A 25,050-nucleotide genomic window follows, 5' to 3' on the forward strand; every position below is an offset into this window, starting at 1 on the left:
TAAAAGTAAATTAAGAATGAAAATCTAGGGTCTCGGAATGTCATGACCAAGCTAGAGTGACCAAGGTTTTGGGATCTCCACAAGTGCTTTACTAGAAACTTCTTCCTCATTACAAGTGAATGACTCCCCCTAGCAGCTAGTTTGCTTTATTTTCTCTACTCTAAAATGTGCCACCAGCATCTGTTTTCACTCATGATGTGCTTTTTCATCCGGGGAGCAGCGAAGCAGCCTATCAAAGCAGAATTCGTTTCAAACCGGAAGCAATCTGTCGTTTTCTTGTGGTGAAACACGAGTTCCATTATGGTTACAGTCATCAGAGGATATGGAAAAATGCTCAAAAGGTAGAGTGACATGAATCCTCTGTTTCTTTCTGCCATGGCTCTGAGATTATACTTGTTTGATATTTATACTTCAGATGAATTTGTATCTTTCCCTTTCACTGTTCTACATACCCACACTCATGTTTTGTTTAGATTTGTTCTTATTGGAAACAAAACATTCTTCTTTATATCTTCACTTGGTTGTGCAAATAGACATGTTTTCTTTTCTGATCTTGAATTTCTGATGCCTGATTTCCATATGTGTCTCTAATTCACCATATCCAGGGGTGGAGCCTGTACAACTTTCTATCTTACGTAAGTTTCCCAAAATGGAGCACATCCAAGACTGAGAAATTAGTACTTCTGTACAGGGGCAAAGGTGAAACAAATGGAGATCCCTACAAAGTAGGTGTTCTCCACCTTGGCTACACACAAGAATTACCAAGAGAGCTCTATAAATGCAAGAAGGCCTTTCACCCAAAGAATGTACTTATCATGGTCAGGAGTGGTGCCCTGGCATTAATATAGGTAGGTAGGTAAGTAGGTAGGTAGGTAGGTAGGTGGGTAGATAGATAGATAGATAGATAGATGATAGATAGATAGATAGATAGATAGATAGATAGATAGATATGGTGGTTTATATTCCCCAGGTAGTTCTGATAAGGAACCAGGGTTGAGAACTATTGCTTAGTGTTCTCAAACTTAGTTAATCATAACCCAGGGCACTAGAGGACAAAACCAAGATGTCACCAATGGGGATTGAGGACATTTTTTTGACTTAACTGACTGGGAGTGGGATCTGGGTATAATGCAATTTCAAGTATAGCCGAAGAGCTACTATTAAAAAGAAAAAAGGATGACGTGGTATTTTTGAAAATTGCTTTTCCTCTTATTAAATGCAGATATCAGCACACACACACACACACACCCCTGAGACGATATTTTTTGGCTATCTGTAGCTTTCCATTATGAGCCTCACTGAATGGCATGGAGGACAGTCACCCTTGAAATATTGTGTCTGGTGGTCCAGGAGGGATCCCAGTGAATAAAGTATTGGAGTTTCAAGCATGAGGTCCCTTAGTTCATTCCCTGGCAGCATATGTGCCAGAGTGATATCTGGTTCTCTCTCTCCTCCTATCTTTCTCATTAATAAATAAATAAACATCTATTTTTAAAAACTGTTGTGTCTGGGGGTCGGGCGGTGGCGCAGTGGGTTAGGCGCATGTGGCGCAGAGCGCAGGGACCGGCGTAGGGATCCTGGTTCGAGCCCCCGGCTCCCCACCTGCAGGGGAGTCGCTTCACAGGCGGTGAAGCAGGTCTGCAGGTGTCTGTCTTTCTCTCCCCTTCTCTGTCTTCCCCTCCTCTCTCCATTTCTCTCTGTCCTATCCAACAACGAATTGCGTCAACAAGGGCAATAATAATAACCACAACGAAGCTACAACAAGGGCAACAAAAGGGGGGGAAAATGGCCTCCAGGAGCGGTGGATTCATGGTGCAGGCACTGAGCCCAGCAATAACCCTGGAGGAGGGAAAAAAAAAAATGTTGTGTCTGCACTAATGGCATTGTTGGAAAGTAAATTCTATGTTTCATTCTAGATAGACTAACTCAGAATGATTGGATCCCAGTGATCTGTGGTTTAATAAGTTTTCCAAGTGATTATGATGATATCAGACTTTGAAAACAACTATCATCAGGCATTGGGGTTTTATGTCTACAGCAGAAACATGCATATCCAATGTACCGAAATGTGAGGAGTACTTGTTGATTAGGAACAGGTCTAACAATACTGCTTTTATAAGTCTTATCAAGTTGATCTAAAGGGGTTCATCCTGGTCTTTATACAAGTCTGTAATCCACTAAGTTACCCTGAGAGACGAATATAACCTTCATTTCAGCTTTACTCATTTAACTTGTATTGGATCCTGTCAGTGGGTAATTACAGTTTGTTCTTGCAAGATTAGAAATAGCAATACTGATGATAGCAGCAAGAGCTGATTTATTTAGCACTTAGAGTGTGCCAAATGAGTTGAGAAGCATGCACAGACTCATTTAATTCACTACTATTCTGTAAGCTAGGTGTAGAATTATCCCCATTTTCCAGACAAGGAAACTGAAGTACAGGGTAGAGTCATAGCTCATTCTAAGTGTATATAAACAGAAGCAGCCTCATTTTCCAGATCCCTTTCCTAACTGTGAGTCTATTGTCTTCTGAAAAAAAAAGGGGGGGGGTGCTTAAAATTCCCTGTACTTAAGGATGACTCTAATCAAAATATACATCTGATTCTTTCTGCTCTCTCTCTCTCTCTCTGTTTTATACTGGAGAATTGCTCAGCTCTGCCTTATCGTGGTACTGGGGATTGAAATAGGAACTTCTGAGGCTCAAGTATGAGAGTCACTTTGCATATCCATTTTTTAATTTATGTATTATTTTAAATTAATGTTTTATTTCTTTATTGGGGAATTAATGTTTTACATTTGACAGTAAATACAATAATTTGTACATGCATAACATTTCCCAGTTTTCCATATAACACTACAGCCCCCACTAGGTCCCCTATCATCCTTTTTGGACCTACATTCTCCCCCCCACCCACCCCAGAGTCTTTTACTTTGGTGCAGTACACCAATTCCAGTTCAGGTTCTACTTGTGTTTTCTCTTCTGATCTTGTTTTTCAACTTCTGCCTAAGAGTGAGATCAGCCCATATTCATCCTTTGCATATCCATTATACTATCTACCCCCACCCTGTCCCTAAAGATATAAAGCAAATATAGATAACTAAGAATAGTAGTTCGCTTTAGCATATATAGTGAAGCATGAATGTCAGCATAAGTATGTTTCTGAATTCTTTTAAATTTTTTCTACCATAGACCTGGCACACTGCCATGCCTACTTGGTGGAAATGAACCAGCTCCTTCAAAGTATGGATGTTCTGCATCGGACATACTCAGCACCAGCTATCAACGCCATCCAGGTTAACCAGATACTTCTGCATGTTTCCTGGCATTCTGCTTTTCTTTCTCCTCCCCAGCCTTTCACTAACAAGAGGGTTTTGTCTGGTGGTTGCTTTGGCCAAATTCAAGGGGATGGAGGTGGTTACTTTGCTGTGCATTTATCCCTACTGTTTTGGTGGATCTTACTGTCTGTACTCTCTTTCCTGTTTTAAAACAAAGGGTGGAACTTTTGAAAGTCCCAAAAAGGAAAAAAGACCACACAGGAGGTGGCGGTCCAGACCTATTGGCAAAGATGCTAAAGGAACACTGCAGGTAACTGTAGCTTCCCCTAACAAACTGGTTTCTTTATTGGTCCTGCTCCACATGCCATGTGCTGTGATAATTGGATTCAAATGAAAATTTGGACAAGTGACTAGTCACTAGTTATTCTCTCAAATACAGAGAAGGTATCACTTAGATCTTCTGAGACTCAAGTTAAGCATGTAATGGATGTTGAGTAAGGGAAAATGGCCAGAGGCTGGAAGGAATGTAGCCATCTCAAAGATTTTGGTTTCTTCTTTCTTTAACATGCTTGCCCTCTTCCTTGCTTGGCTGTGTGACTTGCTTTGTGGCTACTGTGGTAGTGTGCTATGATCCACCTCTTCTGCTGGGTGGGGTTCAGTGTATTCGTTATCCCACAGAACCCACCACCCTGAGTCTATGTGGCCTGACCATTATACAAATGCTAGTGTGTTTCTCATTTCCAACCTGTCAGTTCTCCATAAGAGATTCATTGTATCACTCTGCTGTCTGACTTGCCCAAAACCCAGGTATGCCAAATGCCAGAGGCCAACATTCACAACTCCCCAATGGCATATTAAATTGTAGTCTCTCTCTCTATATATCTCTCTCTCTCTTTCTATTTCCTCTCTCTCTCTCTCTCTCTTTCCCTTAACTAGAGATTAAAGAGAGTTTTACAGAAATATGAGTTCAGGGTTATAATTTCATAACCATACTTGATCAGTGTTAGCTCACCACATCCTCCATCAGAGTCCTATGCTGCTTCCCCTAAACCAGCACACTTCTCATCAAGTCCAAGAAACAGTCACCTTATTTTTTGTAAGTTCATTTGTTTTAGTCATTTGAGGTTCCCACACATGAGTGAAACCACATATAGTAGTAAAATGCAACATTTTTAGAGTAAAGTAAACGAGAAACTTATAGATAAAGCAATGGCTATACTTTTGTATATTCTGATTCAAAGCATTTTTTATTGAAATTAAATATTTTCAGAGTTTAATTGTGTTCCAATGTTGTTTTTGCCAGGCTATGTTGTTTTCGCCGGGCTGGCTTCACAGGCGGGTAACAGACGACCAGGGACTCATGATTGAGCTGTAGGCAGTATCTCTTTATTCATGCAGGACGCAGCACAATCTAAGCCGAGCTAAGCTAAACTAACTAAAAACTACAATCTTGTCCTTATAAATATACTAGCCCAGTAGGGTGGGAATAGGATGCTACGCAGAGAGGGTGGAGAGAAAAGTGACTGGTGAAAATCAGGGTATGACAAGGAGAGGGGGCAGAACAGGTGAGAATTCTACCACTAAACCACCAATGCCCTGGAGGGAAGGTGGTGCTTGTTAACAGAGGTTATGTAAATAGAATGAAGTGGTTATGTAAATAGAATGCAGTGTTAAGCAGGGGCGATTTAAACCAAACGAAACAGAAGGGGTTTTTAAAAGCAGAATTAGAAGATACCAACATTCCAACATGTGAAATTTATGTTTTATAGAAGCACCAGGTGCAAATAAATCAAACTTTTTTTTTTATTAGTAGAAGGTTAATAATGATTGATAAGATTGTGGGATAAAAGGGATATAATTCCATACAATTTCCACCATCAGAGTTCCATATCCCATCCTCTCCATTGGAAGTTTACTATACTTTATCCCTCTTGGAGTATGGACCAAAGATCTTTATGGACTGCAGAATGTAGGAGGTCTGGCTTCTGTAATTGCTCCTCCACTGGACATGGGTGTTGACAGGTCGATCCATAATCCCAGCCCAATGGAACATTTTTTTCACCTATCCATTATTAAGACCTCAATCCTGAATAATTATTGTCAGGAAAAAAGGAAGCTGAATTGCTGGGCTAGCTTCGCCGGAGAGAGAGAGACGAGGAACTCGTGGCGGCATGGTAATACAATTCTTTATTGATGTGGACATCCCAGAGTCGGGTGTGAGCACAGCAGGTTTAGGCCACGTGAAAATAGCAAAATGGCCGCCTCCCACTATGCACGCCAGCCCTTCTCCAGGTCAGGACATGGAAGAGAAAGAGAGAGAGAGAGAGAGAGAGAGCAAAACCAGGAACAGCAGTGGGTTTTATAGGGTAAAAACGGAAGTAGCAAGTTGGGACAGAATTGGCTAGGGAAGAGGGTGGAGAAAAGAAAAAGGCTTCCTTAGTTGTGGTTGCTGTAGTATTAGCTGGCTGGTGGGAATTAGCAATACCCTGAGGGTATAACGTGGTGGCAGAGGAGTCATTTTTAAAACAAGGCAGAAGATTGATATATAAGTAATAATACTCGCATGGAAATATGGTGGTTTGTGGGTGCTGCCTAAATCAGCCACATCTGCACAATTTCCCAACACTGGATAGGCCTGGCAACTCCACTGTGATTTTAACTTATAGCTCTAACATAACATTTCCAAAACAATATGTGATTTCTCACCTGTTTTCCCTTTGCAGGAAGCCAATGCAGTTTGGAAAGTTTCTTCTTGAGTTTCCTTCTATTTTTAGTATAAGTTGTCCAATAGGTCTACCTATAAAATGCCCCTTTCTTATGTAATTAGCACCTAAAAACAAATATCCTTTTGGTGTCACTTCAGGTCCCAAAACCTTTTTCTGGCTCACAAAGACTGCATTCCTCCAATCCTAATTTGTCAACACTAGATTTTGGAGAAGAGAAAAATTACTCTGATGGCTCTGAAACTTCATCAGAATTTTCTAAAATGCAAGAGGATCTGTGTCATATTGCCCATAAAGGTAAATTAGTTTTCTTTATAATGAGCTTGATGAAACTGTAAAATTCATGGCTAAATGTAGAATGTCCTTGGTGGCATTAGTTGGTTCATTTTCTGCTCTATTAAGATATTGGGCAACTTTTATTTTCTGCTACTAAGAGGTGGGTGTATTGGTAAGAAATTTCTTTTTAATACATTGTGGGAGAGAGTGAGATTTTTTGAATTTTTTTAAATTCATTTTCCCTTTTGTTGCCCTTACTGTTTTTTTTTGTTGTTGTTGTAGTTATTATTGTTGTTATTGATGTCATCACTGTTAGATAGAACAGAGAGAAATGGAGAGAGGAGGGGAAGACAGAGAGGAGAAGAGAAAGATAGACACCTGCAGACGTGCTTCACCACCTGTGAAGCTACTCCCCTGCAGGTGGGGAGCCGGGAGCTCGAACCAGGATCCTTACCCTGGTCCTTGTGCTTCACACCACATGTGCTTAACCCCACTGCACTACCACCTGACTCCCGAGAGTGAGATTTTTAAGTATATTTTTAAAACTTGACAATCAATAGGTAGTTGATAGGCATGTTGACTGGTATTGTCTGGAGGACATTATGATGTTTCAACTAATTTTCCACTTTGAGGAATATATGCCTAGAATTAATTTATCCAAATCATTGTGACATCATTAATTCAAAAATTACAAATGTCATTAGCCAGTAGTAAATGAAATCATGAAGAGATGTTACTGCACATCTATTAAGATAATTAAAATGAAAACAATATATATCCCAAATGTTGGTGACAGTATAGAGAAACTGTATATTGCAAACAGTGCTGGTGGCAATGGTTGATGGAATACAACCATTTATATAAAAGTAAACATGCATTTATCATTCAGTACAACATTCACATCCCTGAACAGTTAACCCAGAGAAATGAAAGTTGACATGCAAAAAATTGAACATAAATGTTCAGAGAAATTTTGTGTTAAAAAATAGACTAGAACAGTCCCAGTATTCTTTGACACAGATAAATGGTTAAATATTATAGGGCATCCAAGTGATAAAATATTAGTCAACAATACACAGGAATGAACTGTTTACAAATACAGCAATATAGATGCATTTCAAGGACATTATGCTAAACTCATCCAATCTCAAGAGGGTACATAGTATAAACTCAGTCATACAACATTCTTTCTTCCTCCCTCCCACCATCTTTCTCCTTCATTTATTCTCTTTTTTTTTCATTTATTCTCTGTTTTCTTCCTTCCTTGTCTTCAGGGAAAAAAATGGTATATATATTCTTCACAACACTTTTTTTTCCTGGAAGAATTTTCTCTGGGGCTTCATACTTGCAGAATGCTACCATTTCTAGAAGACGTATATAGAAATAGACATAGAAATAATTATTGTTTTTTAGATAGAGGATAGAGACAGAGAGAGAGAGAGAGAGAGAGGAAAAAAAAAGAGAGGATGAAAAAGATATCACAACACTGCTCCACTGCTTATGAAGCTTCCCCCAGGAGCATGGTGCTTTCATGTAGTGGCCAGGAGCTCACCATCCTGTCTTCACACATAAGAAAGCATGCGCTTTACTGGGTAAAGTATCTTCTGATCCTTTAAACATTTTTTTGAATTTATGGCAACATTTATTATTTATTATGAGTAAATGCAGTATGGTATCCTGGATGGAATCCTGTGGTTTGGGGGTTCCTGGAATGAACCTAGTCTTATCTTGTTGTGTTCTCAGGTGATCCTCTGCTATTCCTAGTTGAGTCAGGAGAGAAACCCAGCTGCTGTGTCGGGGTCTCTGGCGGGGTGGTCTCCAGGGGAAAGGTAACGGACCAGTTCTTTCTCGCTCGCAATAGGGGACGACACGAAGTAAAGACACTGGGGAGACCTGCAGCGTGCTCAGACCTCAGATCTCAGGTCTCAGGTCTCAGGTCTCGTTTCTTAGCAGGTGGGCAAAGTTTAAGTAGAAAACCAAACAAAGAACATTATTCAAATTTGTCAGAAATTACAGGTTTCTTAAAGGTTGGCTTGCCCCTATGGTAAGGGGTTGGTATGACAAGAATTGATGCAGATACATAAAGATCAAGATAATTAGTCTCCTCATGCAGGCATTTAATTACCCAAAGGCATTTGAGGGAAGGAGAGGGGTTGAACCAGTTAAGGCAAGATAGAAGATAAGCAAGGTTTGATGCAAATTGAGGACATCAAAGGGCACTGCTAGGAGTGTGTGATAAGGTGTGTTCTCCTCTGTGAACTTTGATTAAGTGAATCTTAAAGTAGGCGGCCATGTGGCCTGCAGTTAATGGGGAGAGTATTGGGGTTTCTTTGGGCCTGAGAGTCAAGAAGGAAAGAACTAAGTCTGAGTTTCTCCCCTTTTGCTCACCTCGGTTGAGAGAGACTAACAAAGAGGGTATTTTCTCAGACCTCCATCCAAGGATGGGGGAGTTCTCCCTAAGCTCTATCAAGCTTACACATAGTCCCAACACTGCTGCTACTCTTTAGCCACGCCTCCACTCCTTTAAACATTGTAAAGTAGTGAAGTTACAGAGATGGAAAAGAGATAAGTAGTCACCAGTAATTAGGGATAAGTAGACATGGAGGAAAAAGAGTATGGAGGTAGAAAGAGTCTTCTAAGGAGGTAGAAAGAGTCTTGGTTCAGTGTCCAGATTGCACTTGTGATCCCATGAATCTGCACATGTGGTAAAATTGCACTCACCCAGTGACAGCAAAGTAACAAAACCTGAATGTAGATGTAGGATACCTGCACCTTCTCTGTGTAACTTTTTTTTTTTGTAATTTCTTGTATGTCTATAACAATTTTTTTTAAGTAGGATTTTGAGACTTATAAATGGGGGTTAGGTGGTAGCACAGTAGATTAAGTGCACATGGCATGAAGTGCAAGCATCAGTGGATCCAGGTTCAAGTCCCCAACTCCCCACCTGAAGGGAAGTCACTTCACAAGTGGTGAAGCAGGTCTACAGGTGTCTGTCTTTCTCTCCCCTTCTGTCTTCCCCTCCTCTCTCGATTTCTCTATGTCCTGTCTAACAATAATAACAACAGCAACATGGGCAACAAAATGGGAAAAATGGCTTCCAGGAGCAGTAGATTCATAGTGCAGGCACTGAGCCCCAGTGAGAACCCTGGAGACAAAAAAAAAAAAAAAGATTCATTTATGAGGCCAGGTGGTGGTACACTTGGTTAAGAGCACATATTACAGTGCACAAGGACCCCGGTTCAAGCCCCTGGTCCCCAGATAACCAGAAAATCAGAGGAAGGAGAAGATAAAGAGGGAGAGAGAGAGAACCCTGAAGCACTGCTTCACCACTTGTGAAGCTTTCTCCCTGCAGATGGGGACCAGGGGCTTGAAACCAGGTCCTTGAACATTCTAACGTGTGTGCTCAACCAGGTGCACCACCACCTGGCCCATCTCTTTCCCTCTCTATCACCCCTTCACCTCTCAATTACTCTCTGTCTATCTAATAATAAGTAAATAAAATATATGTATTTAAAATACTTATTTATTCATTTATTTATTTATTTATGAGAGAGGGGAAGGAGGTAGAGAACTAGAACGTCACTCTGGTACATGCAGTGCTGGAGATCAAACTCAGTACCTCATGATATTCCAGTGCTTTATCTACTACACCATCTCCTGGGTTTCCAGTTTATTTGTTTCCCAAAAGAGAACATGAGGGGCCAGATAGTGGCACACCTGGTTGAGCACACATTTTACAAAGCTCAAGGACCTGAGTTTGAGCTCCCATCCCCCACTTGGAGAGGGAAAGCTTTGCGAGTAGTGAAGCAGTGCTGCAGGTGTCTCCTTGTCTCTCTATCACCTCTTTCCCTCTTGATTTCTGGCTGTCTCTATCCAATAAATAAAATAAATATTTTAAAGAGAGAGAGAGAGAGAGAGAAAATGGATTAATTTTTTTTTACAGGAGAGCAGTAGCTGAAGTAGGAGGAGGTAATGTATCCCCTCTTCTACCTCCTTTTAGCCCCATGTTTATCTCCCTTTACACTTTTGATTCCTTTCTGCACCCTTTTCCCTTGCTCACAAATCTAAAACTTAATTACAAGGTTGGTTACAAAGAAAGCATTTTGTGTTCTTTAAATTTACACCTCAAACTCTCATCCTAGTTATCATTCAGACTTTTAGTGTATTCAGTCCATCTATGAAATGGGAATAATTACCTATTCCATCCCTTAAAAGCTTTTCAAAGGGCGGCGGAAGATAGCATAATAGTTATGCAAAGAGACTCCCATGCCTGAGGTTCCAAAGTACCAGGCTCAGTCCCCCCCCCCCCCCCACCACCACCACCACCATAAGCCAGAGCTGAGCAGTGCTCTGGTTAAAAAAAAAAGCTTTCAAACACTCCCTTTGTGTGTTCTCTAGTAATAAAGGATCAGATGTAGCTAGGACATTGTGTTTTAGGTTTTATGGGAGGAAATCCTCTAAACACCATATTTTATTAATATAAAATACTCCCCCCCTTTTAATGAGGAGATAGCATGTCTCTGCAGAAGAGAAATATACTGACTTTTATCTACATTGGAGAGGTTGCTTCTTCAGCAGTAGTTGAGTCCATCCATTGATCCAGTGCTCCTGCAGAGGACTCAGGCTTGTCAAAAACCAATAATGGGCCTCAGTTAGCTGTTCTAGTTGGCACATACCTGGACTAAGTTGAGGTTTGTGCTCTGAAAAAGGGCCAGGTGTACTTATTAAATAACAGTTTGCACCCTACAGGCTGACAGACAGAAAATTCTAAGGGAGTCTAACAAGCTGTACTTCATTCCTCTGGTTTTAAAATATACTTGCAAGACTGAACGTTCTCCTTCGTCATTGTGGGAGTTTCTTTTGCACAGACTATAATGCAGAGGCTTCCTAAAAGAAAGTTTTTATATTTGTCCTAATGCTTGTGATTTGACTCCTTTCTCACTTTCATATACTCAGACCCAGAGCTAGTGTTGGCTTCATTTGGGAGCATGATTTTGTTAAATGCAGTTTCTACTGTACTTCCTTGACTGTGTCACTCATCTTGTGACTATGTTCAGGGCAGCAGAACCACAGCTGGGTCATTAGGTGACTGTGAATAACTAGCTTAATGACTGCTCTACAGAGTCATTTCAGAAATTTAATGCATATGGTCTGGTCTTTTCAGCATCTTTGTTAGGTGACTTGAAAACACTTGACACCTTAAAAATAGAAACATAGGGGGTCGGGAGATAACGCAGTGGGTTAAACGCACATGGCACACAGCGCAAGGACTGGCATAAGGATCCCAGTTCGAGCCCCCAGCTCCCCACCTGCAGGGGATTCACTTCACAAGCAGTGAAACAGGTCTGCTGGTGTCTATCTTTCTCTCCCTTTCTCTGTCTTCCCCTCCTCTTGATTTCTCTCTGTCCTGTCCAACAACAATGGCATTCATAACAACAATAAATAATAACCACAACAACAATAAAATAACCAGGGCAACAAAAGGGAAAAAATAGCTTCCAAGAGCAGTAGATTTGTGGTGCAGGCACCGAGCCCCAGCAATAACCCTGGAGGCAAAAAAAAAAAAACATATAGAAACATAGTGACTTTCTGAATTTTGTTATGCTTCTTTTCAATATAGCTTTTGAACCAAAGAGCATATATTCTGCTGATCTTTTTTAAATATTTATTTATTTATTCCTTTTTTTATTTTTTATTTTTTAAATATTTATTTTATTTATTTATTCCCTTTTGCTGCCCTTGTTGTTTTATTGTTGTAGTTATTATTGTTGTTGTCGTTGTTGGATAGGACAGAGAGAAATGGAGAGAGGAGGGGAAGACAGAGAGGGGGAGAGAAAGATAGACACCTGCAGACCTGCTTCACCGCCTGTGAAGTGACTCCCCTGCAGGTGGGGAGCCGGGGTTCGAACCGGGATCCTTACGCAGGTCCTTGTGCTTTGCGCCACCTGCGCTTAACCCGCTGCGCTACAGCCCGACTCCCCATTTATTCCTTTTTTTGCCCTTATTGTTTTATTGTTGTAGTTATTATTGTTGTTGTTATTGTTGGTCTGCTGATCTTAAAAGGTTTAATATAAATTTTCTAGTTTGGTTGAATGCCTTCTTTTGCTAGAGAGCATCTGGAAGCCAGAGGAATTTATTTTCTTAAGTGGAAGCTAGCTGAGAGCCAGATTTATTTAATTTGGAACAACAAGCACGAGAGCAAAGAGCTGTTTCTCCAGGGACCCACTCAGATGGTCTGTCTGTGGAGGTTATCCTGTGGAGTTCAGGTGTTGCTATCTGATATTATAAATTACAGCACATTAGCTGCTGGGCTGCTGCTCACTGGCTGACACTGTTATCCTGTAGCTCAGTAGATCCTGATCAACCCCTTATTCATAGAACCTCTACCATGTATGTAATTATTTATAAGCATTGTCCTGGCAAGAGACTAATGCATCCACTTGAAGTTGCTACCCATATTTATAGAGACCGTGACCACCACCCCTTTCATTCTTATATGCCTTTTTTCAAATCACCACCACTCTCATTAGTGTAATAGCATTCATTGTTTATTATATGATTTGCATTGGGTTAAGTGATTTCCCATGATTATCTTATTTCCGAGAATAATCTTATAAAGCAAGTGCTATTATTATTCTTGATTACAAACGATCAAATGATGACACTGGGGTTCAAGTCCTGCAGCGAATAAATAATAGAGCTGAGGAGAAGCTAGGACTAATAATGGAGTTCACACTATTTTTTTTTCTTTTTTTATTTATTAATAAAAAGGAAACTGACAAAACCATAGGATAAGAGGAGTACAACTCCACACAATTCCTACCAACAGAACTCCGTATCCCATCCCCTCCCCTGATAGCTTTCCTATTCTTTAACACACTGGGAGTATGGACCCAAGGTCATTATGGGATGTAGAAGATGTAAAGTCTGGCTTCTGTAATTGCTTCCCCGCTGAATATGGGCATTTACAGGTCAATCCATAATCCCAGCTTGCCTCTCTCGGGCGTGGTTCTGGGGAATCAGAGCTCCAGGACACATTGGTGGGATTGTCTTTCCAGGGAAGTCTGGTTGGCATCATGCTAGCATCTGGAACCTGGTGGCTAAAAAGAGAGTTAACATATAAAGCTAAACAAGTTGTTGACTAATCATGAAGCTAAAGGCTGGAGTAGTGCAGATGAAGAGTTGGGGTGGGGAGGTCTCTGTTTTGTAGATAGCTAGTAGGCATATTTTAGTTCTATTCCAAAGGGCCTGTGGCTATGCTAGTTGTTTTTGTTTGTTTGTTTGTTTTCCCTGAGCCTGAAATCTGATATGCAGGTGGATCCAAGTTATTGTCTGGGAAGATGATGTCATGGCTGGGAAAAGGACCAGAAAGCTGGGTCAGGGAAGAGAGTAGCTCCCAAATATGGGAAAGGTGTAAAATATTGTTGACTGTAAACCCATCGATTTGATGTGATTTGGGGCATATTCAGCTTAGGAGCCTATGTGACTTCTGCATCCCATTAGATCCAAGTTCACATTCTGTGGTCATAAGTAGGAACATTCCAAGCTGCCCCAATATCAGGACCCATCTTCCTCAGGTGTAGCATAGAGTATGTTGTTTAGCCTCTCTTCGGAGGATAGAACATTCTCTACCATTGTTGATCCAAGTGGAGGGCAAGGTCTTGTGGGGGCCCACAAAGGGGTCTGTTTTGTTGTTCCTGATAGAGATGACCAGTAATAATGGAGAGAGGGATTTATTCGAGGTCCAGGCCCATCATGTCTGTTTGGGAATCTCAGGGCTCCCCGACTAGGGCCCCAGCTGATGGGGTAGCCTGATAGTGACTAAAGAGTCATTGTCAAAGTATGCCAGTCTCTTGCCCTTATTCAGCTTTTGCAGTCCTTTCTTTGATAAGGATAGCTTGGGAGTGAGTGAGGGAAGTATAATAGGAAATAGGTGAGGAGAGTATCTAAGTCTAAGTAGACACTATTTCATTATGAACTTCATACTGACTCACTGCAGACAGTTGTGTACTTTTGCTTTCAGGTATATATTTTGCCCTAATTTTTTTAAAAAAAAATTTTGCCCTAATTTATGGATGCATGTGAGCATATGCCCTATCTCATGGGAACTGGTCTATGTCTAGGTTTTGGGACTTTGTTAGGAAGTGAGCCACCTGGAATGGATTTAGAGAATCCTATGAAAGGAAAGGTCTCACCCGAGAAATGAGGCTGAAGGGTTGACATTCCATGCCTAATGTCTCTGGACAGTCTGAAGTAAAGCATACTGAGGTGGTATTCATTACATTGATTAGGTTGGGATCAGCAGATGTGATATCATTTGGTATGAATTGAGACAAGCATGGAAGAAAGTGAGCCCCACTCTAGTGGTTCCAGGACTGGGGGAAATACAGGCTCTATAGAGGAAGCAGGAGTGCAGGGCTAGCATGGGGGTGCCTCTTCCTGGGCATGTACTCTCTGGGTTGGAGAGAACATGAACGGAGCCAGCCTGGGCTGCTAGTCACTCAGCAATGCGAGAGAGATGATTCAGGAACCAAGCTCATGGCAGCAAGGCAATGCAATTCTTTATTGATCAGAGAACCAAGGCTTTTAAAGGGCAGACCCGGAAGTGGCAAGTCGGGAACGGAAATGGCTAGGAAAGGGGCAGAGAAAGGAAAAAGGGTCTGGAAAGGTAGGAACTTCCTTAGCAACTGTTTTGATGGTTTTAACTGGTAGGATTAATAATACACTGCAGGCAGGGAGTGTCTTGAGGGTAGAAAGAAGATAGATCAAAAGAATGGAATGGGTGGGGATCTTTCATGCAAAACAATGATTATGTAGATAAGCCATAGTATCAGGAATGCAGGGTGGAGCAGGGGGAGCTGGCTTAATGTTTTAAGGAATGCCAGGCTCTTGGAGGCAGAAAAATGCAGGGTGCTTTGTGAGGCTCCTGACAATTTCCTGACATCTCCCCCTTTCTTTTTATCTAATGGCCGTAGTATCAGGAATGCAGTGTGCTTTGTGAGGCAGGGAGTCTGATAAGATGGGACAAACCTTTGAGGTTACTCCTGTCCTTCCTTGGTCAACCTCTCAGTATAGAGACAGACTGACAGGATAGACACACTCCTTAGGTCAAACCCTGCCAGGCTCCACCACACCCGCATAATTTCCCAACATGGGAGGTTCCTGCTGTCTTAGGGCTTAAGAATGCAATAGATAGTTATTGCTATAATCACATTATTTGGCAATTGGGTTAAATTTGAAAAATCCTTTTGTTAGGATTTGCTGTATCATACACAACATCACCATAATTTATGTCCTTTGACATTATTTGTATATAGCTGTGCCACTGGTTGCTTCTGTTCTCCCTATTCCAAGTTTTTATGAGAGTCAACATATCCAAGACTCAGCTTGTGGTCTGTGCATTAAAAAGTTTGAGACATTTACTCAATTTTCCCCTCTCATATTAATTAAATAGTGATTTATATGACTAGAAATTAATAGGAGTGTACATAAACATCATTCCCACCACCAAAAGACTGTGTCCCATCCCATCCTCCCTCCCCACCCCATGATGTCGAACATCCACCCTCACCCTCAACCCAGGATTTTTAATTTGGTGCCCTACTCCAAGTTCATACTATCAGTCTATTATGCTGTCCTTTATTTTGCTCAATTGAACTGTTTGCAACAAAGATCGAAGCATGCTACATAGACATTGTTAGAGATTATTTTATACCTTTTGACCAGTAACTCCTATCTTCTTTCAGCAGAAGCACCATCATCTATGTATGTGTCTAAACAAACTGCTTATTTGAACCATGACCTTGTGAAGGTGCTCTAAGTTTCTTGCTAAATACCACAATCTCAAACTAGCTCATAAATAACCTATAGAAATGTTAAGTTATCCTTATTGCTGTGACATGACTGAAGTAAGCAACAATGCTTATTTAGTTTGTTATAGTAAAAAAGCCTCTCCATAATAGTAGCATCTTTAAAAATACAGTCGTGGGGGGAGGGAGTTGGGCAGTAGTGCAGCGGGCTAAGTGCAGGTGGCACAAAGCACAAGGACCAGCGTAAGGATCCCGGTTCAAGCCCCTGGCTCCCCACCTGCAGGGGAGTCACTTCACAGGTGGTGAAGCAGGTGTGCAGGTGTCTATCTTTCTCTGCCCCTCTTCATCTTCCCCTCCTCTCTCCATTTCTCTCTGTCCTATCCAACAACAATGACATCAGTAACAACAATAATAATAACCACAACAATAATTTTTAAAAAACAAGGGCAACAAAAGGGAATAAATAAATAAATATTAAAAACTACAGTCCTGGGGAATTCAGTAATATATTAGGCCATTTGAGAAGTGAATCTCCATCTCTTCTTTAAAAACAAACTATAGTAAAGGAGGTAGTAAAGTTAATATTTGTGGTGATTTCCATAACCAGTAATTTGGATTTCCTCATCCCTAGGAAATGACTTGTACATTATATGGTCAAAGTTTGATGAGCTTGTTCTGTATTTGTTAATGTTTTTTAAAATTTCAGTTTAGACACTGAGTGCTTAGTAGTACAGAATGATCACAAAGTGGACAAAACAATTGAACACCTTGACTAGAGGTGGGAAACCCTGAGTTAAGCAACTGGAATGATTAACAGTTTCAAACTTATAGGCAGGTTGCAAGAATAATACAAAGAATCCCATGTATTCATAATCTTAGTTCAACATTTTTCATATTTTGCAGCATTTGTTTTTACCTATTTCTTCACAATTCCATGTGTGTAGACATGTGTTTATTTTTCTGAACATTGTAAGTAGAAACCATACATCTTGCATCTGCACTACAGTGTATTTCCTAAAATTAGGCTAAGTAACAGAATGTTACTTAGTTTAGTTAAGACATTCAGTAAATGTATCATTGTTATTGAGTCTACTTTCCATATTCAGATGTTACCAATTATCCTAACACTTTCAACTACACTTTTCTTCATCTGTACAAGATCTAGTTCATGACCATCTATTTCAGTCAGTTGCCATGACTCTTTAATTTCCTTAAATTGGGAACAGTTCAGCAGACTTTCTTTTTGATGAAATTGACACTTAAAAATTATTTAGTGACTTAATAATTATTAACAAGATAACAGTAGTACAATTCCACACAGTTCCCACCACCAGAGTTCCCATCAGAAAATTCTCTTTTCTTTATCCCTCTTCAAGTAAGGACCAAAATTCTTTATGGGGTGCTGAAGGTAGGAGTTCTGGCTTTGTAATTGCTTCTCTGCCGGACATTAAACTTGGCAGTTTGATCCATATCCCAAGCCTGTTCCTATCTTTCCCTAGTGGGGGAAAGCTCTGGAAAGGTGAGACTTCAGGACACATTGGTGAGGGCATCTCCCCAGGGAAACCAGGATGGTATCAGAACAAAACTTAAGGCCCTGCCCTTTCAGGTTATTTCACCTAGAAGCACACATAGTTTTGATTCATGTTGGTCACCAGGATTAGGGTCCTATCTAGTTTCTTTGCTGCATTATTACTGTATCTTCCCTGACAGCTTTGATTTTTTTTTCTTTTCTCCTATATATATGTATATTCATTTTTAGTGAGTGAGACATACAGAGAGGCAGAGACCAGAGCACTGCTCAGCTCAGCTCTGACATATGGTGGTGCTGGGGATTGAACCTGAGACCTCTGAATCTTAGGCATGAAAATGCTTTACATCGCCACTATGCTGTCTCCCCAGCATTGACAGCTTTGTTTTAAATTTTTTTCAGTCTTTAGATGATATGAACAAAACTACTGATAAATGTTGTTAATAGAGAACCCATAAATATAGTCTTTTTGGGAGTTGGGATATCTTGATGATGACATTTTTATAGTACGTAAGGCCCGTAGAATTAACAATTAGATCATTTAAAAAGTTTTAGTAGACCCTATTTCACAGCAATTTTAGCCTCATAGTAAAATTGAACAGGGAGCTGGGTGGTAGTGCAGCGGGTTAAGCGCACATGGCACAAATCACAAGGACCAGTGTAAGGATCCCAGTTTGAGCCCCCGGCTCCCCACCTGCAGGGGAGTCACTTCACAGGCAATGAAGCAGGTCTGCAGGTGTCTATCTTTCTCTTCTCCTTCTGTCTTCCCCTCCACTCTCCATTTCTATTCAACAACAACGACATCAATAACAACAACAATAATAATAACCATAACAACAATAGAAAAACAACAAGGGCAACAAAAGGGAAAATAAATAAATATAAAATTGAACAGAAAGTACAAAGTTCCTATGTAACTCCTGACCCCCCCCCACATACACATACATAACATATTTGTTACAATCAGTACACCAACATTATACACCTTCAGCCAGAATCATCTATAGTTCACTTTAAGGTTCGATTTTATTATTGTTCATTTAGATATGGTTTTGTTGGGGTTTGTCTACTTGTTTGTTACTAAAGGTCAAACCCAGGACCTTAAGAATACATACCATATTATCTAACATTGAGCTATCCTTAGTGGTTGTGTGTTTTAAAATCACTTTATAACGTATGTTAGCTCCACTCAAAATAGTCTATGTTCTAAATTCGTTTCTAAGTTACTTGATACAAAATGCATCTTTCTGCATCTTGCTTTTAATCATGCCTCTTCCTTTATTCTTTTTTATAATTATTATATCTTTATAGTTTACTTAACTTTAAGGTCAGCATTCAATACCATATCAACGGAGAGAGAGAAACTGAAGCAGCTAATGGAACAAGATGTCTCCTCCTCGCCATCTGCCCAGGTCATTGGTCTGAAGCATGCCCTCTCCTCCGTAAGTTACATGTTTGTGTCATAGAAATGCCTGACAGCTCTTCTAGGTTCATGGTTTTATTACATTTTCCATCTCTATGGGTTTGGTTTTTTTTTTGAAAATTCTTGAGGAAACAAATTATCCAAATTATATTTTTTAAACTTTCATCAGATCTGCTTATTTTAAACAATAAAACTGAATCTACTTTAAATCTTAACAACTATGATTTGATTAAGCTTTACTTTATGTTTTGTTTCCTCCTATTTATTTTGATTTTTCTGTTTCCATAAAGCTTTGGTTGTGCATTTGTGTGTATCTCATAGACATTTGTTAATGTTGACAGTATCTTAACAGTTTGGAGACCTCTGTTCGTAAGATTCTGTCAGCTTACACTGACTTTCTAAATCTCAATTAGCAGAACAAAAGTTTTAAATCATATTCTTGTCTTCTCTAATACACAGGACTGATATCCTTTTTGCCACTCTTTCAAAAATGTGAACATTGATGTGATAGTACAAAGCATTTAGCTTTTTTACTTTCCCACTGACACAAAGTGATGAATCATACAGAGTATCAGGTAATCATTGTGCCTTCAAAATAACAGAAAAATCATTGTTGAGGCTCAAGTATTTTTCATCCTCTCATTCACTTTCTTGCCTTTTCTTCATCAATTCCAGTTTTTTCCTCAGAAGGCTTGGGCTCCACTGAAGTACCGGGTTCTAGAACTCTACTTTGAGTACCCAACACTGGTTGTTCACACTGTTTCTGTTGAAAAATTAGAGAACTTTTGAAGGTGCATATAGTTATCCCTTGAACTTAGAGAGGATTTGTCCCCCCACACACACACAGATTATAATAAAGTCCACAGATACTCAAGTTCCTTTTATAAAATGACATAGTATTCGTGTACAGCCTACCCAAATCCTCCCATAGACTTTAAATTATCTCTAGATTACTTGTAATGTCTAAATGCAATGTTAATTTCTGTTATACTATATTATTCATAGAATCATGATAAAGTAAAGATCTGTGCATGTTCAGTAACAATTCAGCCAACCACATCATAGGCCTAACTAATAGTATACAATTTTGATCAGTTGTTGGTAGAACTGTGGATGTGAAACCTTCAGAAATAGGGAACTGGCTGTACTTATTTGTTGCTACTCTTGTGCATTGGAATGTCTACTATTAAAATAGGGTACAGGCTAGGTAGTGGCTCACTTGGTAGAGCACATCCATTACCATTGATGAAGACCTGGCTTTAGCCCCTAGACCCCACCTGCAGAGTTTAAACTTTGCAGGGGGTAGAACAGTACTGCAGAAAAGAGAGGTGGGGAAGATTTCTCTCTTTATCCCTCTTTATCTCATTCTGTTTCTCACCCACTATCCAAAAAGAGTGAAACAGAGGGAAATGTGGCCACCAGAAACAGTAAATTCATACAAGCCCCAAACCCCAGTGATAATAACTTTGTTGGCAAAAGGAGAGAGAGTGAGAGTATTTGTTTACTGTCATCAGCCAAAGCAATGCTGAATTATCTCTTTAGGTTCAGCTGAAGGAGATGAATTTTAGGAGCTTGTTTTCAGAAGTCACTTCTGGCACTGAAAGAACTAGAAAATGTTCATTCACATTTTCTTTTTTTTTAAATTTATTTATTCACTTTTGTTGCCCTTGTTTTATTGTTGTAGTTATTATTGTTGTTATTGATGTTGTTGTTGTTGGATAGGACAGAGAGAAATGGAGAGAGATGGGGGAGACAGATGGAGAGAGAAAGATAGACACCTGCAGATATGCTTCACCGCCTGTGAAATGACTCCCCTGCAGGTGGGGAGCTGGGGGCTCAAAATGGGATCTTTATGCTGGTCCTCGTGCTTCACGCCACATGCACTTAACATGCTGCGCTACCACCTGACTCCCTCATTCACATTTTCTATCCATCACATTCATGAGAGAAGTAATTTTTTCCTTTCATTTTTAAAATATCTTATTATTTATTTACTTTTGAAAGATAGGAGGCAAGAGAAAGAGAACCAGAACCAGAGCATTACTCTACTACATAGGACTGCTGGAAGTCAACTCAGGACCTCACACTTGATAATCCAACACTTTGTCCACTGCACCACCTCCCAAACCACCACCGTGATATATACATATATCTTTACAGTTGATCAGAAGAGGTTAGGTGGAGCACACACAGAGGACATCCCTAGCTAGGACAGTATCATCCTACCCAAGCTTCTAGGAGTATTTATTTGTAAACTTATGCATTATGTAATATACCTCGGAAGTAGATGTTCAGATAAAACAACAGGTGGTTATACAGAAGATAATATTGATGTGATGTTAGTGGCAAAAACATTGCCAGTGACACGTATTGTTGTCTAAAAATATTTAATATTCATTCAGTGGGGCAGTCAGAATGCTGTTAAAAATAAGAGAGGGAGAGAAAGAAAAAGATAAGCACTATCGAACACTTAGCACTGGCAATCAAATTGTGGACATCAGGCATGCAAGTCCTATGCTCCACTGTTAAGCTACTTCCCTGGCCACTTGGGCTCACTCTTGTTTTTTGGTGGAGCCAAAGCCTAGGGCATACATGATTTCACTGCTTCCAGGCTAACTTCTTCATTTAGATCAAGAGAGATAGAAACAGAGGAAGAGACACTTCGGAGCTTTCTATGGTACTGTAAGTGGTACTGTAACACTCCCAAGCGATGCTGGGACTCAAACCTGGACTGTGTGCATGGTAGGGCATGCACCCTACCAAATAAGCTATATCTCTAACCCTTAGTTCTTGGTTCTTTTTGTAGTGAAACATAGCACCTAGTTGTTCTCACTTGGTTGGCTTTTATTGCATTTAGAAAATGCTTTCGGGGGTCAGGCAGTGGTGCAGTGGGGGGAAAAATGGCCTCCAGGAGTGGTGGATTCATGGTGCAGGCACTGAGCCCAGCAATAACCCTGGAGGGAAAAAAAAAAGTGCTTTGATGGGCTCCTATCTATAGTCTTCCTCTAGAAATAAGCTCACATTACTTCCCCTGAGGAGCCTTATCTTATCACTATGCTTGCTTGCTAGAAGTTACAGAGACTTACTTAGCTGCAGCATTCAAAGTTGCTGCTTTTACTAAAGAATTTAACTCAGCTCCTTCACAGCTTGAGACATTTAAGATAAAGGTGAGTGTTCCATTATGATTTGACTCTTGATTCAGTTCAGACTTGGGTTTTTAGAGTCACCTATGGGCAATCAGAATGGATGTGTTTCTGTTGTTCTTATAATCTTGGTGGTTTTCTTCTGCCTGTGACTTACAAGGAAAAGCTACTAAAGGAGACATATTTTGGGGATTGAGTGGTGATACACCCACTTGAATACACATGTTAACCATGCGCAGGTTCAAACCCCAGGCCTCTGCAGAAAGGAAACCTCACTAGTGATGAAGCAGGTCTCCAGGTATCTTTATTTCTGTCTCCCTCTCTGTCTCCTCCTTCTGTCTCAATTTCTCTCTGTCCTATCTAATAAAAAAGAAAGAAGGGAGGAGGAGTAGATAGAATTCATGCTCAGTGTTCTTCCTAATATAAAGAATGGATTAAAGAATAAATTAAGGAAAAACTATAAACAGATGTTGGCCAAGTTAGGAAACTTTTCTGATTAATATTTTAAGTTAGAACTTTGCCTTTAATTTTTCACTTCATTATATCCCTTTGAAATAAAAAATATTTAAGCCTCCTCCCAAAAAATATTCTCACCTCCTACGATTGCATTTTAACTTTAGCCAAAGAAATATGTCATTATTGTTGTTATTGCTGTTGTTGTTGGATAAGACAGAGAGAAGTCAAGAGAGATGGGGAAGGGAGTCCGGCAGTAGCACAGTGGGCTGAGCACACGCCGCACAAAGAGCAAGGACCTGCATAAGGATCCTAGTTCGAGCCCCCGGCTCCTCACCTTCAGGGGGGTCACTTCACAAGCAGTGAAGCAGGTCTGCAGGTGTCTATCTTTCTCTCCCCCTCTCTGTCTTCCCGTCCTCTCTCCATTTCTCTCTGTCCTATCCAACAATGATGACATCAATAGTAACTACAACAATAAAACAAAAAAAGGGCAACTGAAAACGGAATAAATAAATATTAAAAAAAAAAGAGAGAGAGAGATGGGAAGACAGAGAGGGGGAGAGAAAGATAGACACCTGCAAACCTGTTTCACTGCTTGTGAAGTGACTCCCCTGCAGGTGGGAGGCCAGGGGCTTGAACTGGGATCCTTACACCGGCCCTTGCACTTAACCCACTGCGCTACCACCCAGCCTCCTTCTTTTTTTTCTTTTTATAGACAGAGAGAAATGGACAGGGAAGCGGGATAGAGAAAAAGGCATTTACAGCACTGCTTCACCACCTGTGGCTTAAACCTGGAACCTCGATGTTGTGCACATGTATTACATGTGAGAATGTTTTTCTTTGCTTTTTCTTTTCTCTTCTTTTTTTGTTTGTTTTTTAGATGAGAGAAACTTGAGATCACTGGGAGGGGCCAAAGAAACTAAAGACAGCTGATGAAAACAAGGGGTCATAGAGCTGAAGGTGTTTTTGATTTCCTCCTCTACCTGAAAGAAAACCCTAAAACCCTTCCTTTCATCTCTGGGAATGTGATCAGAGAATGGTCAATGTTTCCAGAGTTTAATATCTTCTCTCTGACGTTTCAGCATCGTATATATTGCATTCAAAGAAAAAGTCGAGGTCATAATCCTTCCAGGTCCTACGTGCTTCTTCTGAGACACACATTTATTAACAGAGCACCACTATTTTTTTAACATGTTCCAGGCCCTAGCACAAAATACAGAGCTTAAAGAACGCTTATGCAGAATCCATGCTGAGTCTCTGCTCCTCGACCCCCCCGCTGCTGCCAAGTCCAGTGACAGCCTGGCAGAGGTGGGTAAGGCTTTGTGTCTGGTAATGTCTCTGTGACCACCTTCCCCACACATGGTGCCCTCTGTCTCCCAGCCTGGGGCTGCTCACCTTCCCTCTAACCTCCCAGCTTCACAGGGATGGGATGTCCAGGCTTTCTTGAAAGTGTGTTACTAATTGCCATTTTAAACTGCTTCCTTCTGCCCCTACCTTTAAAAAAAACTTCTTCCTTTGTTATTTCTTTACCCCCATCTCCCGAATAAGTATCCTCCTTTTCACTGGGTCTGACTAGAGTGAGAGTTGTAAAACCATACCCTTTCCCCCCATAACTTCTGAAGAAACTTAAATTTCTCTTCTCCCCTTCCTGTATGTGGCTGTATTTTAATTTTTAAAAGTGTGATGAGAAACTGTGACCATATGCCCTGAAAGAATAAAGAAAATTGCATTGCAATTTAAGTGCCTTGGTCAGTTATGTTGGAAAATGTCTTTTTTTTAAGAATTGGCTGTTTATCCAAAATATTCTTTGCATGTTTTTAAAATGAAGAACTTCAAGAAAATACACTAATTGCTTGAAAAAAATCAGTAGAAAAATGTAATAAAGTTCAAAACTGTTTTAGCTATATATAAACATATTTATGTGCAAAGTTTTTCTCTAGTAAATGTATTTGACTAAGTACTTTTATTTACTTTCTTGGTAATGGTAGTGCCAGGGATCAAACCCGGGGCCTCACACATGCGAAGCGTGTGCTTTACCAGTGAGCAGCATCCGCAGCCTCGAGTGAGTTGTTCTGAAATAGAAAATTAGAAAGGTAGGGTGGGGGTATAGCATAATGGTTATGTAAAGAGACTCTTATGCCTGAAGCTCTAAAGTCCCAGGTTCAATCCCCCACACCACCATAAACCAGCACTGAGTAGTGCTCTGGTCAAAAAAGAAAAAGAAAAAAGAAAATTAGAAAGGTAAGATAGGAAGGGTTTGTGCATATGTGTGTGTAGAGCATTTAGTGCTTACTTAATCTGAGCATATTTTCTCCCTTTTCCTAGCCTCAAAGAAACTACCCCCTCACATAATTCCCTCATTCCTAAGAAAGCTGTTGTGTTGTAGAGACCAAAGGCTGTGGCACCCATGGGTGCACAC

The 25,050-nt window shown here is 40.3% G+C and overlaps 1 protein-coding gene across 6 annotated transcripts in view; it reads left to right on the forward strand.

Annotated features, from left to right (window-relative positions):
- OSBPL3 (oxysterol binding protein like 3) overlaps window positions 1-25,050 on the forward strand; it is a 262,596-nt gene that overhangs the window by 148,791 nt on the left and 88,755 nt on the right. For 3 of the 6 annotated variants that reach the window (XM_060196082.1, XM_007529051.3, XM_060196083.1), the window contains 6 exons: window positions 221-341; window positions 3,191-3,294; window positions 3,494-3,586; window positions 6,140-6,296; window positions 18,924-19,054; window positions 23,832-23,939. In XM_060196082.1, the coding sequence (XP_060052065.1) occupies window positions 221-341; window positions 3,191-3,294; window positions 3,494-3,586; window positions 6,140-6,296; window positions 18,924-19,054; window positions 23,832-23,939 (714 nt within the window). The remainder of the gene's footprint in view (window positions 1-220; window positions 342-3,190; window positions 3,295-3,493; window positions 3,587-6,139; window positions 6,297-18,923; window positions 19,055-23,831; window positions 23,940-25,050) is intronic. The other 3 variants (XM_007529053.3, XM_007529052.3, XM_007529054.3) reach the window with 3 other exon arrangements.

The sequence above is a fragment of the Erinaceus europaeus genome, chromosome 8, assembly GCF_950295315.1.
Source record: "Erinaceus europaeus chromosome 8, mEriEur2.1, whole genome shotgun sequence".
NCBI classification, from domain to species: Eukaryota; Metazoa; Chordata; class Mammalia; order Eulipotyphla; family Erinaceidae; genus Erinaceus; species Erinaceus europaeus.